Below are 16,821 nucleotides of genomic sequence, written 5' to 3' on the forward strand. Positions count from 1 at the left end.
GGGATGTCTCATTTCCCACTGAACTGACCAGGCATTTGCCGGAGTCTGTGCATCAGGGGATGACACACAGCCTGTGTGGACAGTGTGAGTAATGTAGGCATTAGTCAAACTAAAGGGCATTATTTGTATTTACAATAAGAGACTTATGGGGAGATCACCTCATTTAAGGAATGTAGATGACGGAGGGGAGCCAGCATGTCACCCCAATGTCGCCACAATTTATGAACTCAGGAGCATAACTCACTTTTGTTTGACCAGTGGGGTTAGAATAAGGCCCCCACAAGTTCAATTCAGAGCAGGCCAGTTAGTCCTTTATAAAACTGCTTACAAAGATCATAAATCATAATCTTGGCCCTTGGCCATTATGAATGTGGAACGGAAGACCGTAAGTAGCTCAGTTAGCCATGAACGCGTGCTCCCAATTGGAGCCGCCATCTTGACTGAAGTGGGAGGGCCTCGTTGGCAGGGGCTAGGCAGACAGGAGGAACGGGGCAGCTTTGGGAGCAACTCCTAAACAAGTGTGCAACCTTTCTCCCATCACGTGGCTACTTCCTTTGAAAAGATGGATCAAAAGAAGGCTGACCTTTTTTCTAGTCGAGGGAAGGTGGGGTAAATCTGGGGCTAGGTGAAGCGCCAACACTACCCCATCAGACTTTGTGACACGGGGCAGTGCATTATATCCTTCTTGTCTGCAACTCCCGCATCTGGGAAACAGTGTCAGATGCAATCATCTCGGACTTCTTCGGTCCTAAAGTTGCTCACTCTGCACCTGGAAGAACTACAGCGAATCACAGGTGCCTTGCTCTCATTCATTCAAGTCACATCTTCGATTAACGTCTGCCATGGCTATAAATGTAGCATTTATTCCAATTTCCTTATATTTTAAGAGTATTTTTTTGTTACTTCTGGATTTCACTTTAAGTGCAATATTGCTATTTACTTGCCCGCTAAGTTCAAGGATTGCTAACATTAGTCTAAATTATACATTGTTTTACTCCTCAATCTATGAAACTACTTTTAATTCTTCTCTCTTTTCCCTTTCCTTTCTTCTGGGTAGAGTTCCTCTCTGAGCTAAGAGCCAAAGCTACCGGGGGCTATCTGCTGGGGTGTGCAGGGAACCGTGCTATTATTCAAGTAACAGACAGGTTTAATTTTCTAACTGGAATTACATCCAGCCGAGAGCCAGTAGAGATGCATACCTTAACTTAGGCACACTATTAGAATGCAAATGACAAGAACAGAGCAGAGAAAGTGTTTTTAAAGAGGATATTTAGGAGTCTGGGCAGAAATAAATTAAACGTATCAGCCTGAGCATCCTCCTAACGGTGAGGATGTAGCAGATTCCTCATACTTAATCTGGCTCCCAGACCTGAACCACCGAAAAGAAAATGCACAAATCAAGAAGGGTTGCTGAAGATTTAGGTAGCTTTTACTCTTCCGAAATCTGAAAGCAAGTTGGGTTTGGGAGCAGCGGTAATTAGGCTGCAGTGTCCGGTTATCTTTTCAAAAATAGCACAGAGTGTCACTCAGAAAATAAAGGCTTGGCTTAAAATCCCACCTGGCCCAGGGCAGCTCCGAGTGCCCCCGCCCCTCTCACTGCCTCTGGGGTCCTCTCCACACGGTTGCGGGCACTGTTTCCAGGACAGTGCGAACCACCAAAGCAGAGAGAGGGGGCCAGGTTCGCGGTACCAGCAGTCAGCTGCCATGGGGCAGAGTCGTGAACACCTTCTTCGAGGTAAATCTGTTAACACCACACAAGCAACTCACTTGTGACAAAGCTGTTCAACAACTGGCTACTCTGGAGTGTAGAATATTTTTAACTAGAAATTTTGAAAGTTAAACTTGCATGAAATGTAGGTACTGCTATTGGAGAAATATCATAAAACATCTCTTTAATGTGAACACTACTTCATACAATGAAAAACTATTTACAGTGTGTTGCTTCCAGACAGGTTGCCATTCCATCGCATGGCTACCCAGCGTGCATCTTCAGCCGGGGAGCTTCAGTCCTGTATGTTCTCCTTGTACTCGATGGCTCTCCAGGGCCCCTGGGGACTCGGGGCATCTGTCCACTTACATTCTCCCTAGTAATTATGGCTCAGCAGGCATGCCACCAAAATCATCTATAACCCAGAGACTCTGGCAATTATCTATAAACAAAATGCGTAGATTAGGCTTCTCTCCAATAAATACTACTTTTGACAATACAATCCATTTCTGTCTCAAGAAATTGTTTTCAGCCAGGGAAAAAAAATTTTTTTTTTCCCTCATGGAACTAGAGCGAATAGTCTTGCTGTTCACACTGGAACTGTTAGGATGTCTTTGTATACAAATATAGCATATTTTGGCCAGGAATATAATTTCTTGTTAAAGGGTTTATTTGCCTTCACACGCAGAATTGCTACATACATTCACAGTTTTAATAGACTGTAATTAGCTATTCCAGTTGTGCTTTAAAATCCCAAGTATTATTTTCATTAGTGAGTGCAAAGCAAATGTCCCATTTGACTACAATTGGTCCTAGAGTTATAAACTCCATAATGGTTTCTAGAAAATTCCTTCAATCTCCAGTTTCATCATTTGCTTTTTCAGGTATGACTTCCAGGCTCCGGCGCGGCTTCTGAACGTCGGCATTTTCTGTGCCTGGTTTATTCAGCCCACATGAAAGAGCAGCATAATGGATTTGTTTCAGGTTCTCCAAAGTCTCGTTCTTAGCGTATTTCAAAAGATCCGCTTGTCCCTGTAACAAGACACGCAATTAAATGTTAGGTGTGACAGGACTTCTTGCTGCAGTCTGACATTATAGGTCTTCCACTGAAACAGAAATATTTTGATGCTGCAAGAGGACATATATATTACTTGATTCTGGCTCTGCATCCGAATAGGTCAATTTTAATAAAAAAAAGTTTGTTTTCCCAGTTTTCCACACCAAACTCCAAGAGTGTGCTGCCTCTTCAGTCCTTTCTATTTAACAATCTGAACAGAATTCTGTGTGTGTGGTCCACTGCTGTCTACCCTGGTTAGAATTATATCTTTTGCTAAATTGTTTGGCCCATCTTGGTTTTTCCCTTTTAAGGTTTGCTTTATTTTTGGCTTTTCATTCTGAAATAAGTATAAATTCACAGAAGGACACAAATATAGCACAGAGAGGTCTTATATACTTTTTCCCAAATTTCTCCCAATGGTTCCATCTTACCTAATATCCAAACCAGGCAGCTGACACAGGTGCAAGGCATGTGTATAGCTCTGTGTCACTTCCTCCCATGGGGGAGTCACATAACCACCACCGCAACCAACACATAGAGCTGATCTGCCGCCACAAAGATGTCCCCGGTACCATGACGCCATAGTCACACCCATCTCCATCCCCCCCACCATCCCTAGCCCCGTGACCACCCTGAGTCTGTTCTCCATTTATAAATATGTGCTTTGGAGGCAAGCTTTGGCAGATAGGCCCACAGCAGGTTTTCACTGACTATTTGCTAGAGAAGGAAGGAAGGACGGGATTCTTTACTTTGGATAAACTTTCTTAGCCAAATTTTAATTTCTTTTATAGGGTGTGGCCATCAATTTGACATATATGCAGTCTAAGCACATACAGGTCAAAACACAATGCAATAGACTGAAGCGCAGTCACCAGGAGTCTGTCAGCCTCATCACTCTTTGACATTTTGACCAGAGCATTCTTTTGCTGGGTGGGTGGGTGGGGGCAGCTCTCTTGTGCATCTTAGGCTGGTTAGCAGCGTCCCTGGTTTTTATCCATTAGAGACCAGTAGCACACCCTCAGCTGTGACAACCCAAATGTCTGCAGATGTTGTCAAATATCCCTGGGGGTTGAAACTGCCCATATATCAGCCAATCATTAAGATTACTGGTTAGGAGAAATGATGTGGTGCTCCACTGGAAATTCCAACTTTCCTACTTTGTTTTTTTGTTCTGTTTTTCCTTCCTACCTTTAATCGCCTTCCATTAATAGTCTTTCTACTTATTCTATTAACTTCTCTTCTTATTTTTCTTGTTTGCTATTTTTTTCCCTTCCCCTCAGGCTCTAAATTTACTCTATTATTCTCTTTATCATCCCTCCATAGTTTGGCTTTTTCTTTGTCATACTTATATTCTTGGTACGATCCCTTCTTCCTCCCCTTCTGGGTTTTATTTTGTTTTGTTTTGTTTTTTAACTGCCTCCCAATGTGCATCTCCATTAAAGTACTCCCGTACAACAAAAGCTGGGGGCCAGCTGCCAAGGGTAACAGGTAAGGACTTAGCTTGGCAGCAACTGGACTATAATCAAATCTCAGTCTCTGGTGAGACCAAATTACAATGTAATTTTAAGCTACTTGGAGGCCAGAATCCATAGAATGGTTTGCTGTTTACCACTTACTGTTCATGATTTTCCTGCTTTACAAAGACCTTTAATTAATAACTATAAATAGATGTTCCACTGCTTAGTTTAATTGAAGGAACTTCATTTTTTATTCATTCTTACTAGTCACTGGATTCATATACTGAGATATTATGAGCAGTAAGGTCTTTGCATATAATATAGCATATTGTGCCCAAAATATAATTTCTTGTTAAAGAGTTTATTTGCCCTCACATGTGGGATTGCTACATATATTTATGGATAATAGATTGTAACTAGATATTCCATTTGTGCTTTGACGTTCCAAACATTGCTTTTTAAAATTAATAACTTTATTATTTAGAGCAGTTCTAAGTTCACAGCAGAAGCGTGCAGTAAGCGGAGAGGTAGCCCATATGCCCCTACCCCCACAACAGGCACAAACGCCTCCAGGACGGACACCCTGCCCCACCGTGGTATGCCCATTTGTTGTAACCCATGAGCCTACACCGCACACTGACATCACTCAAAGTCCACAGTTGACGTTACGGCTCACTCTTGGTGGTGTACATTCTACAGGTTTGGACAAACATCTAATGACCTGTATGCACCATTACATTATCACACAGAGTAGGTTTCACTGCCCTCAAAATTCTCTGCGATCCACCTACTCATCCCTCCCTTCCCCCGAATCCCTGGCAACCACTGATCATTTTACTAACTCAATAGTTTTGCCTTTTCCATAATGTCCTATAGTATGTAGCCTTTTCAGATGGGCTTTTCTTTCCCTTAGTATTATTATGCATTTAACTTTCCTCCATGTCTTTTATGCCTTGATAGCTCATTTGTTTTTAATGCTGGATGTACCACAGGTTATTTATCCATTCACCTACTGAAGGATGTCTCAGTTATGACCAAGTTTTGGCAATTATGAATACAGCTGCTATAAGCATCCATGTGCAGAATTTTGTGTGGCGTAAGTCTTCGATTCATTTTAGTAGATACCGAAAGGAGTGTGATTGATGTATCATACAGTATGTTTAGTTTTGTAAGACACGGCCATACTGTCTTCCACAAGGGCTGGGCCATTTTGCATCCCACCAGCAATGAATGAAGGTTCCTGCTGCTCCACATCCTCACCAGCGTTTGGTACTGTTAGTGTTTTAGATTTTGGTCATTCTAATAGACAAACCTTGATGTGTCATTTTTGTTTTAATTCACAATTTTCTAATATTTAACATTGAACAACTTTTCACATACCTACTTGCCATCTGCATATCTGCTTTGGGAAAGCGTCTGCTCAGGTCTTTTGTCCATTTTTAAATCAGATTGTTCATTTTCTTATTGTTGAATTTTAAGAGTTCTTTGTATATTCTGGGCAACAGCTGTTCATCAGATGTGTCTTTTACAAGTATTTTCTCCCGGTCTGTGCCTTGTCTTCTTGTTCTCTTATCTTTTGCAGAGCAGAGATTTTTAATTTTAATGAAGTCTGGTCTTATGAATTCTTTCATTTATGGATTGTGCTGTTGGTGTTAGATCTAAAAAGTCATCACTGTACCCAAGGTCATCTAAGTTTTCTCCTATGTTATCTTCCAGGAGCTTTATAATAAGTTTCCATTTTACATTTATATCTATAATCTAACTTAATTTTTGTGCAGGGTGTAAGTCTGTGTGTGTGTGTGTGTGTGTGTGTGTTTGCATGTGGATGTTCAGTGGTTTCAGCACCACTGTTTAAAAGAATATCTTTGTTCCATTGTATTGCCTTTGCCCCTCAGTCAAAAATCAGTTGACTGTATTTATGTGGGTCTATTTCTGAGCTCTCTATTCTGCTCCACTGATCTAATTGTCTATTCTTTCACCAATATCACACTGTCTTGATTTCTGGAGCCTTATAGTAAATCTCAAAGTAGTGTCAGTCCTCTGACTTTGTTCTTCTCCTTTAATACTATGTTGGTTCTTCTGGGTCTTTTGCATCTCCATATAAACTTCAGAATCAACCTATCAACATCCACAAAATAACCTGATGGAATTTTGATTGGGATTGTGTTGAAATCTATAGCTCATGTTGGAAAGAAATGACATCTTGAAAATATTGAGTCTTCTTAACCATGAATAGGAGATGTCTCTCCATTTTTTCATTTCTTCTTTGATATATTTCCTCAGAGTTTTATAGTTTTCCTCATATAGACCTTGTACATATTTTGCTAGATTTTATACCTAAGTATTTCATTTTTGGAGGTTCTAATATAACTGGCATTATGCTTTTAATGTCAAATCACTCTTGTTCATTTTTATTATCTAGGAAAGTGATGGACTTCTATACACTAACCTTGTATCTTGCAACCTTGCTATAATTGTTTATTAGTTCCAAGAGTTTTTTGTCAATTCTTTTGGAATTTCTACAGAGACAATCATGTCATCTGTGAACAAAGACAGTTTTACTTCTTCCTTCTCAATGTACACCTTTTATTTCTCTTTCTTGTCTTATTGCATTTGCTAGGACTTCTAGCACACTGTTGAAAAACAGTAGAGTCAGAGAATATTCTTGCCTTGTTCCAGATCTTAGTGGGAAAGGTATGAGGTCTCACAAGTATGGTAATAGTTAAAGGTGTTTTTTAGATGTTCTTTATCAAGTTGAGGAAGTTCTTCTCTATTTCTAGTTTGCTGAGAGGTTTTTGTTTTGTTTTGTTTTTTTAAAATCATGAATGGGCATTGAATTTTGTCAAATGCTTTTTTTCCATCTACTGAGATGATCATGTAATTTTTCTTCTTTAGCCTGTTGATGTGATGGATTACCTTAATTGATTTTCAATTATTATGCCAACCCTTCATACCTGGTATAAATCTCACTGGACATAGTGTATAATTCTTTTTATACATTGCTGGATTCAACTTTTTAATATTTTCTTGAGAATTTCTGCATCTATGTTCATAAGAGATACTGATCTGTAGTTTTCTTGTAATGTCTTTGTCTGGTTTTGGTATTAGGATAATGCTGGCCACGTAGAAGGTCTGAGAAAGTATTCCCTCCGCCTCTATTTTCTGTAAGAGATTGTAAAAAAAAACTGGTATGATTTCATCCTTAAATGTTTGCTAGAATGCACCAGTCAACCCATGTGAACTGGTGCTTTCTGTTTTAAAAGGTTATAATTAGGCGTGCCTGGGTGGCTCAGTCAGTTGGGCATCTGCCTTCGGCTCGGGTCTTGATCCCAGGGTCCTGGGATCGAGTCCTGCGTCGGGCTCCTTGCTCAGTGGGGAGTCTGCTTCTCCTTCTCCCTCTGCCTGCCGCTCTCCCTGCTTGTGCTCTCCCTCTCTCTCTCTGTCAAATAAATAAATAAAATCTTTTAAAAAAAGGTTATAACTGTTCATTCAACTTCTTTAATAGAAATAGGTCTATTCAAATTGTCTATTTCTTCTTGTGTGAGTTTTGGTAGATGGTGCCTTTCAAGAAATTGGTCCATTTCATCTAAGTTATCAAATTTGTGGGAAGAGAATTTTCATATTATTTTATTGTCCTTTTAATACCCATGGGATCTGTAGTGATGTCCCTTCTTTCATTTCTGATATTATTCATTTGTGTCCTCTTTTTGTTTTTCCTTCCTAGTTAGCTTGGCTAGAGACTCACTGATTTTAATGATATTTTCAAAGAGCCAGCTATCAGTCCTGTTGATTTTCTCTGTCAATTTCCTGAGTTAAATTTCACTGATTTCTGCTCTCATATTTTTAATAAAAATTAGTGGGTCTACATTCAAAATGCTTACTTGGCATGTCCTCTTGGACTTCACATTTCCAAAACTGAGTTCCTGATATCCTACCAGTTTCTCTAACCAGCTCCTCTTAGGTTAAGACAACTCAGTTCTCACAGTGACTTAGACCAAAGGCCCCGGTACCAACTTTGAGTCCTCTCCTTTTCCTGCATCTCTCACCCCACTTGTCAGCAGCCTCCTTTGCCTCTATCATTAATACATGTATACACATATACAGGTTCTCGGGACTTCTTCGCACCCTCATTGCCACCACTGCAGCCTGAACCACCATCACCTTTCTCTGAGTTTACGACAATGCCCTTCCAACTGGCTACCCTGCTTCTCTTTTCTCAACCAGAGAGATGCAATTACATGTAGTCAGAACACATCTCCCCCACCCTTCTGTGACTCCTCACATAACTCAGTGAGAGAGTCCTTTACCACAGCCCTATATGTCCTGCCCCTCAGCTGTCCTCACCCCCTTGATCGCCCCACCTTGTTTGCTTAGCCACTGAGACGCTGGGCCCCGAAGTGCTCCTCAGACACAGAAGATTCTCTCTGGCCCAGCCTCAAGGTGGTTCACTCAGCATTCCCTGTGCAGGGCAGGCCCTTGCCCAGAAAGGCACACAGTTTGCTCTCTCACCTCCTTTAGGCCTTGACTCCCTGATCACCTTTCCAAAATGAAGACCACTACTTGCTGCTCACAGCCCTCCTTGTCCCTTCCTGGCCTTGCTTTCTCCAAATGCATACCACCGTGTAACATTCTCTGTTGCTGTTCACTGTCTGTCTCTCCCATTAAAGGTGAGCTCCATGAGAACAGGGGTTTTTATGTCTTCAGATCACTGTTGAGCCCTCCCTGCTTCAGGCCTAGAACTGCACCGGGCATAGGACATGGGCTCAAGAAACAGCCTGAGTGAATATAATGAGAGTAAAATGTGAAAGTCACCTCTTTCACCCTCACAGCTGCCTCCCAAAGACATGCTGCACATTTTCCTCTGCATTTATATATATTATGAATAGGTATTTTATTTTAGTTTTATAGAAAGGGAATCAAGCAACTATCAGATTCTTCAGTTTCCTTTTTGTTCACCAAAAATCATGCCTTGGCAATCCTTCCATGTCAGCCTAATACAGATCTGCCACAGGAGGATGGGGCCTTTAAATACAAAAATCCCCAGATGGTACAGGATAATCAATGTGGTAATAACAGAATTCTTTATCTGGTTGAATCTTCTGTTTCCCAAGTTCAGACAGGTCATTACCGTATCTTGGACAGACAAGGTATTCAGCCGCTAGCCCAGGGAGACACAAAGGACCCCCTACAGGCCATAAACCCGGGCTCGGGAGCTGCTGAGCTTTATCCACATTACTTATATTTTGTTCTGTGCATCTAAAACTGCATGTCTGACATGTCTCAGGATTGCGGCATCCAGCAGGAGTAAAGAACAATTCCGAAAGAGATGATGATGGTGTTTGCTGTAGCAGTGTTCACATCTCATTGCTTCAGAAGACTTCGAAAGAGCAAAGGCTATTTAAAACACTGCCGCCCACTGACACAGGGTATCTGAAGACTCCTACGAAACTGGCTTCGCAATGTTTCCAGTTGAGAAACTCAAACCCTATTTGGTTTCACACATTCTGTTTTGAATTTCATAACTTATTTTATTTGGTTTTCATCATGAAAGAGTTATAACAACCTTAGGTCAAAATATTTAAGGTTCCTACTTAGACTCAGAACATAATCTTTAAAAGACAGAGCTAAGGGCAGGGCTGGATCCCAGCAGCTCTTGCTGAGAGTCTGCCCCGTGTTCCTTCTGGCCCTGCCAGTGGCTGCCTGAGATCGGGTCAGAGGCTGGAGCAGCTGGGAAAGGAATGATGACGGCAGATACCAGACACCAGAGCCAGCGTCCCAGCCATACTCAACACTCGGCCAACCAGCAAACTTTCTGACCACAAAACATGTCCTAGCTTTGAATGTATGTTAAAAATACTTCCAGGCACATCTGTTAGTGCTGCATAGTTTTTGAATCTAAAATTAACAATCCCAATTCACTGCTTTTATTTAGACCTAGAGCTAAAACAATAGGAATTCTATAGTTCAGTTATTTTTTTTTCCAAAGCGTTTTCTATCCAGCTATCTCTTAGAGAAGACCAGAGTTGCCTTCCTACTGAGGTGAGTGAACCAGAATGGCCACAAAGACTCCCCCCGACCTCTGCTACCAAACCATGCAGTGGCCACGTGGCTGAGAGCTGGAGTGGGCAAAGACGGCCACCTGCCGCTCCTGGGAGTTAGCAGACACGCTTCTTCCAAATTACAAGCAGTGGGCAGGAAGAGGAAAAAAGAGGACCCTCGTACCGTTCCGGGAGTCTGAAGGAGGCATGAAGGCAGTCAAATACTTTTTAATTTAATGCAAATAAGAACGTAGTTATCAGTATCTGGTTTGACCTCCGCATGTCCGGGGCCCATACTGACTTTTGGGTTGTTCTGGGGCTAACCTCCCCAACCTGAGATGGTTCCCTTGGATAGTAATGGACCAGGCTGCCTCCTTCCTGCTTCCTTATCCACTCAGGAACACAGAGGGGAACACAGCAGCTTCTCGGTACCCTCACTGATACCTTCTGCTCCCTCAAGAGATGAAGCTAACTCTGGGACAAAGAGACGGGGGGCAGACACCTAGAGACCACCAAGGCCCAGCAGGAAGATAGACTGCCACCCCGCATGAGCCTAGCACCAACCCGCAAGCTGGGCCCTTCCTCAGCAATTTGCAATGCATGTGTCCTTATTTTTCCTGTCACCCTGCAAGTCTTCAAGAGGCCTCCCGTCTCCTCCCTCATCATCACTCTGAGAAGACAGCATGGGGGTCTAGGGTTCTGCTGCCGCCTCTCACCAGAGCATCTTCCGCAACCCAAACCAGGGAATCGAAACTGCAAAACCCTAACACAATCTCATGACCAGGAAACATGACTGCTGTGTACCAGGCACGGTATTAAGCCATTCACAAAGACTATCTCATGAGAGTCTCTCAAGTGTGCCAGACGTACTCTTCCTATCCCCTTTTATAGATGAGGAAACAGAGCTTAGATTAAGGGCTTTGCACAAGGCAGAGTCTACACAGCAAATTACACTTAAACACACACAACTTCTTCTCTGTGTGTTCTGTTTTCTTTTTGGATTATCCCAACCACTGGGCCCAAACGATAGAGCTGAGCCCCACATGTGACATGTGACACTTTCAAGCAAGCCAAGTGGAACATCCACCATCCTCTCTAATGTCCTCAGTGTATCACCAATGGTGCAGACAATCCACTCTTCCTGGGCTTAAACACGGGCACAGAAATACACATTTCCCTCCATATTTGTTGAATGAGGAGGGAGTGAACACCACAATGGTGGGGCTGTGGGGATCTTGGCTCCTGGTTCTAAGCCGCCTCACTTCACTCTGACAGCTCCCCGAGAGGCCTGTGTGGCTGGCGAAGGCTGCGGCACGTTCATCCACGTTACAGAAGGACTTCTTCCCACTGAAGTCTCAGTAAGTCTTACACTTGAAAAAAGATCCCCTGATCATCAGTCCCCTAACGTTAAAGCAACAGAGTGGCACGTGCTTCTCTATAGGACACTGAATTCATTTTAAATATTTCATGATTTTTTCTGTCCTTCTAGCTTCCATGACATTCATTCGCATGTTGGAAGGGAGGGGAATGTGAACTGTCTATAACCTCATCTCTCTGCAGAGGAAGACTCTGCTGCGGACCCCCCAAAGGGCTCCCGGGTGCTGGCCAGGTGGATGAGGGGTTCCAAGAGTGTGAGAATAGCTCTGGGAACACGGCTCCTAACCCTTGCTTTCTCCCTTAATCCAAAGAGACGTGCCAGTTTTATGGATGCAGTGTCTGGATCACGCAGGCATGGTGGGTGGGCGCCGAGACCTCGCACCTCGATCCCCTCGCCCCTGCCAATATTTTGGCTATTTCATCAGCCTGATAGCTGTTCCTCAATTTCACAATGGTGGTGCTCAAAGGTTTATACAAAGTTTAATTTAAATTTCTAAATATAGGATGCGATTTAAATTCAGAATGGATGTCTCTCACCTCAGAAACAAGTTTACATTTCACTCAACAAAGATGGAGGGTGGCGGGCTCCCAGGAGCTCCCAGGCAGCACCGTGGAGGAGGTGTGGTGTCTGAGTTGGGCTCCGACAGACGGGCAGGAAAGGATTTCAGCAGGCCCAGGGTGCTATGGAGGACGCTGCCTTCCACACGTGACTCCATGACTCCAACAAATGATGCCTTTGGGGCTTAGCCATGGCTTAGTAGCATGATTTCTATACTAGAAAGCTTTCTGAGCTCCAACTAGGCTGACATCTCCCTCTGATAATGGGAATGGCCACGGGGAGGGCTAAATTTCACACTGGTGGTAAGCGCCAGCCCCCTGCCCTGGGAGAGGACCTCGCCTGACCCAGAGCCGGTGGCCGGTGGCTCCGGTGGCAGAGCTGGGGTGAAGGTACTGGAGGCTCCAGACAGTGGAAGTGAGTCAGGACTGAAGCGCAGAGACAGGAGGTCAAGAGAGGGTTCCAGGCAGTGGACCAGGACCAGAGGAGAGGGTGGTGTGCCTGATGGGTAGAGAGAGCGAGGGGATGTTGAGGGATGAGCAGGGCCAGATCATGTGTGTGGAAGCTCCTGAAAACACTAGTAAAAACAGCATGCACAAGTACTTCCTTCGCACCGTTAATCTTTTAAGCACAACTTTTGCATAATTAAACATTAGCTGAGAGATCACAAATTCCACATTAGTGGAATCCAATGTCTGAGGTTTTATTGTGTTTTAAATGTTTTAAACAGCCCGCCTAATGACAAACACTACTGGAGTCTGGTTTTCTGAGCTGTGCTGGAGTCTTCACAGGCTAAATAGAGGAATGGCTTTCAGCCAATTATAGATTTTTCAGGAAAACAGGCAACATAATACATCTCCTATGATATGTAACATAACTAAAGGATATTACCATCAATAAAGAAAAAGAGTTGCACAAAGACCATCACAGTAATTTTCGGAAAAGAAACAAATGTTAGTCTTCAGGTCTTCAAGGTAAGTACTGCACCTCAGGTAAAAACACAATCAAGACTAATGTCTTACCAGGTGCGAAGACTGTCTGGTTTAATTATTAATTTTTGGCAGAAGTCTTATGTTCCTAAAGAGAACAAATCTCTAATTGCTTTCAGGGTTTAGTTTTTAGTCTTGCTCCTGAGGGTGGGGCAGCAGAGAGCAGGGAGAGCTGGCTTGGCAGCAATTCGTGTGGAAAACATCTTGGATTGTAATAAGCTTCATTTGAGTTTAGGATATGACACAGGTGCTAGAAAATCCAGCATAATTTTGGCCTGTATTAACAATAAAATAATTTTCAGACTATGAACAAACTCATACTGATGAGTCCTACCCTGGGGTGGTTAGTGCACTGTGCATCCAAAGTATGAGCATAATTCTGGCCACCCCATCTTATGAAGGACACTGACAAACTAGAGCCATCAGAAGACCAAGGGACCCACCGGGGAGGGGACCAGATGCCATCGCACCCTGGAATCTGCATAGCTGAGCATGTCTGACCTGGACTGGGGAGGTCGAAGAGAAGATAATGATAGTTCTCAAAGATATAAAGGGATGTTGAGGAAGAGGGAATAGAATAATTCTGGGCTGCTTTGAGGGTATTACTGTAACCAGTGGGAAGAAGTGAAGTTACAGAGAGATCAATTCTATCTACTGTACAGCAGAACATAACAAAAACTGCATGATGGTGGGAGGCTGGCAATCTAGTGGAAGCAGCAGGAAGGTGGATGTGATGACCCCACGGTGTTGTGTGGCCAAGCCTCCACCCCTCCAAGGCAAAATGCTTCATTCACAGGTTCTGCCACTGCAGGACGCTACCTGCAAGGACAGCTGCCCATAACTGCTTCCATCCCTGCCCAGGCGTGCTGCCCCACCCACTAACAGGTGGAGTCCAGTTCCCCTCCCTTGACTCAGAGGGCGGCCTTGATTGGCTTTGGTCAGTTAAACATGGAGAAAGTGGTCTGACGAAGCCGGGCAGCTTGGAATCTCACAGCCATACAAGGAAGCTGGGGCTGGACTACTGAATGATGACGGACCACGTGGAGAGGAGAGAGAGAGAGAGAAGAGAGAGACCGGGACATTCCAGCCATCCCTGGTGAGAGGCCAGCCATGGGAGTAGAGCCTTCTTGGATATTCCAGGCCCAGCTGACCCCCCAGCTGAACCAAGCCTCACAGGTGATCCTGGTCAACTCCAGAGGGAGCAGAAAAACCACCCACCTGAGCTCAGCTAGCCCACAGAATCACTAGTTTTGGCATGGTTTGTTACACAGCAACAAAGAAATGAGATAGCCAGTCAAGATGGCTGTATTTTGTGTTTTGTGACAGGGCCTTTCTGGGCACAGTGGATTGAAGCAGGTAGAGAACCTGATCCAAGGAGAACTTAATACAAGAGGAGGTTTTATAACTTTAGGATTGCTGGTCTGGATGTGAAATGAAAGGATAGGCTGGGCCGATCAGATTTCCTCTCTTTGGAACTTGAACTAGGAAATACAAGTAGATTGAGGACTTGGAATAGAAACTTCTAAGGTATAGTCAGGGCCAAAGCAAGACAAGACCAAGTCACAGAGTGGCAGAAACTACGAGTGAGCAGGAGGAGCTGTTAGCAGAAGGAGGACAGAGAGATGACCATGGGCCCCCAGACGCTGCTGGGCTTCCTGACTGCTCTTCACTCCCGTGAGGCCGGACCACAGCTTCTGGTTTCAGGGCTCCCTGTCCTCTCGTGATCCCTTCCATGAGACAGCATCGCTCGTCTCTCCTCTGCAAGCTACCCTACAGGGGTTCAGCTTCTTATGACCAAAAGGGACTGATTAAAACAGGGCTCTTCTACCATGAGATTCTACCATTTTGGAAGAAATAGAAACAATGAAAATGATCACCAGTTTAGTGAATATTTTAGCAAATGGAAAATGAAGAGGAACATCTTGATTAAGCTGGTGGGTGGAAGATGTATTAACAGAATTTCCTTCCCACATTCCCAATGAAATGAGCAAAAAGTAAAACTAGCAAGCACACACACACACACACACACACACACACACACACACACAAGCAGCAAACAAACAAAAGGGTATGACACAATTTAATAAACTTCTAAAACTCACAGAATTCACAGTGGCAATTCATAAAAATCCTGAGAATTCTAGGAGCCAGTCAAATTGGAAAGATACAAACTGAGTGTCCTCTTTTACTTCTGTTTGATGGAGCAGAACAGATGATGGAACAGAGGGTGGCATGAAAAAGTGAAACAAGACAAGTGAGGAACAGGGCTGACACACAAGGAGAAGACTGGACATGGTATATTAAACAATGATGCTCAGACAGTGCAACCACACAGCGAGCCCTGACGGAAGAGATGCAAACGGGGGTCTGGCTGCGGTGTGAGAAGGCAGAGCCCAAGCAGAGCCCAGCGGCCCCACTGAGCCGAGGAGACAGAGTTCGGAGTTCAGGGAGGCAAGGTGGCTAGGATGTGTGGGGCAGAGTGATGGGCCTCTTAAACACTGTAAATATCTATGTTCAAGAAGATAAAGGATATGGTGAGCACGAAGACAAGAGAAATGGGAAGCTGGGCAGGATTAATGGCAGAGTAGGCACTTCAGGAGATACAGCAATATTGCTTGAAGATGCAGAACTAACAGAAACTATTAAAAAAGAAAGAAAGAAAGACCTAAAAAGAAATGAATAGTGGATCTGTCACTTCTGGGAAGATATCAGGCAGTATATATATGTATAAATGGAGTTATAGAAGAAGGAGAGAAACAGTAAGACAGGAAAAAAGATTTAAAGAAAAACTGGCTAAAATTTTTCCAAATTTGATGGAAACTATAAATCCACATGTAAAAGAATCTCAACAAACCCTAAGCAGAAAAAACATGAAGAAAACCAGACTAAGGCCCATCATAATTCGTTTAAAATGCTAAAAAAAAAAAAAAAAAATCCGAACAAAAAGATGTTCTACCTCTATACCTTTCCTAGACTGGCTAAACTGACAATAGCAAATGTTGTCATGGATGTGGAATAATCAGAACTTTCCTAACACTGCTGGGGGGAATACTACACTTTCCAGTTTGGAAAGTGGTTTGGCAATTTCTTATAAAGTCTGACATACACTTAACCATATGACCCAGCAACTGCACGCATACGTATTTATCCAAGAAAATAAGCACATGTCTACACAAAGACCTGCATGTGTACACAGAGACTTGCTCACTACAGCTTTATTCACAATAGCTAGAAACTGGAAACAACCCAAACACCCAGCAAATAGTGAGTGTATGAACAAAGAGTCACACAGCCAGCAAACAGAATACTGTTCATCAATAAAAAGGAATGGATTGCTGAAACACACCTCAACCTGGATGAATATCCAAAGCATTATGCTAAATGAAAGAAGCTAAATGAATTGCTCAACAATCTTTACAGTGAGAGATCTTTATTTCCTGTAAAGAGAATCTTTCAGCTTCTTTATGGTTTACTTTTCTTCTGTTAAATTAAGGAAAACTTAGTACATTTTTTTAAATAAAGATTTTATTTATTTATTTATTTGACAGAGAGAGACACAGCGAGAGAGGGAACACAAGCAGGGGGAGGGGGAGAGGGAGAAGCAGGCTTCCCGCTGAGCAGGGAGCCCAATGCGGGGCT

General features: G+C 43.2%; 1 protein-coding gene across 4 annotated transcripts in view; it reads right to left on the reverse strand.

The window, feature by feature from the left end:
* Window positions 1–389: 389 nt before the first annotated feature.
* The window catches only part of PLCL2 (phospholipase C like 2), a 188,679-nt gene continuing 172,247 nt past the window's right edge, over window positions 390–16,821 (reverse strand). For 3 of the 4 annotated variants that reach the window (XM_027583798.2, XM_027583799.2, XM_027583797.2), the window contains one exon: window positions 390–2,740. In XM_027583798.2, coding sequence (XP_027439599.2) covers window positions 2,561–2,740 — 180 coding nt within the window. In that variant the 3' untranslated portion in view covers window positions 390–2,560. The remainder of the gene's footprint in view (window positions 2,741–16,821) is intronic. The other variant, XM_027583802.2, reaches the window with a different exon arrangement.

This window comes from Zalophus californianus, chromosome 1 (genome assembly GCF_009762305.2).
Source record: "Zalophus californianus isolate mZalCal1 chromosome 1, mZalCal1.pri.v2, whole genome shotgun sequence".
NCBI classification, from domain to species: Eukaryota; Metazoa; Chordata; class Mammalia; order Carnivora; family Otariidae; genus Zalophus; species Zalophus californianus.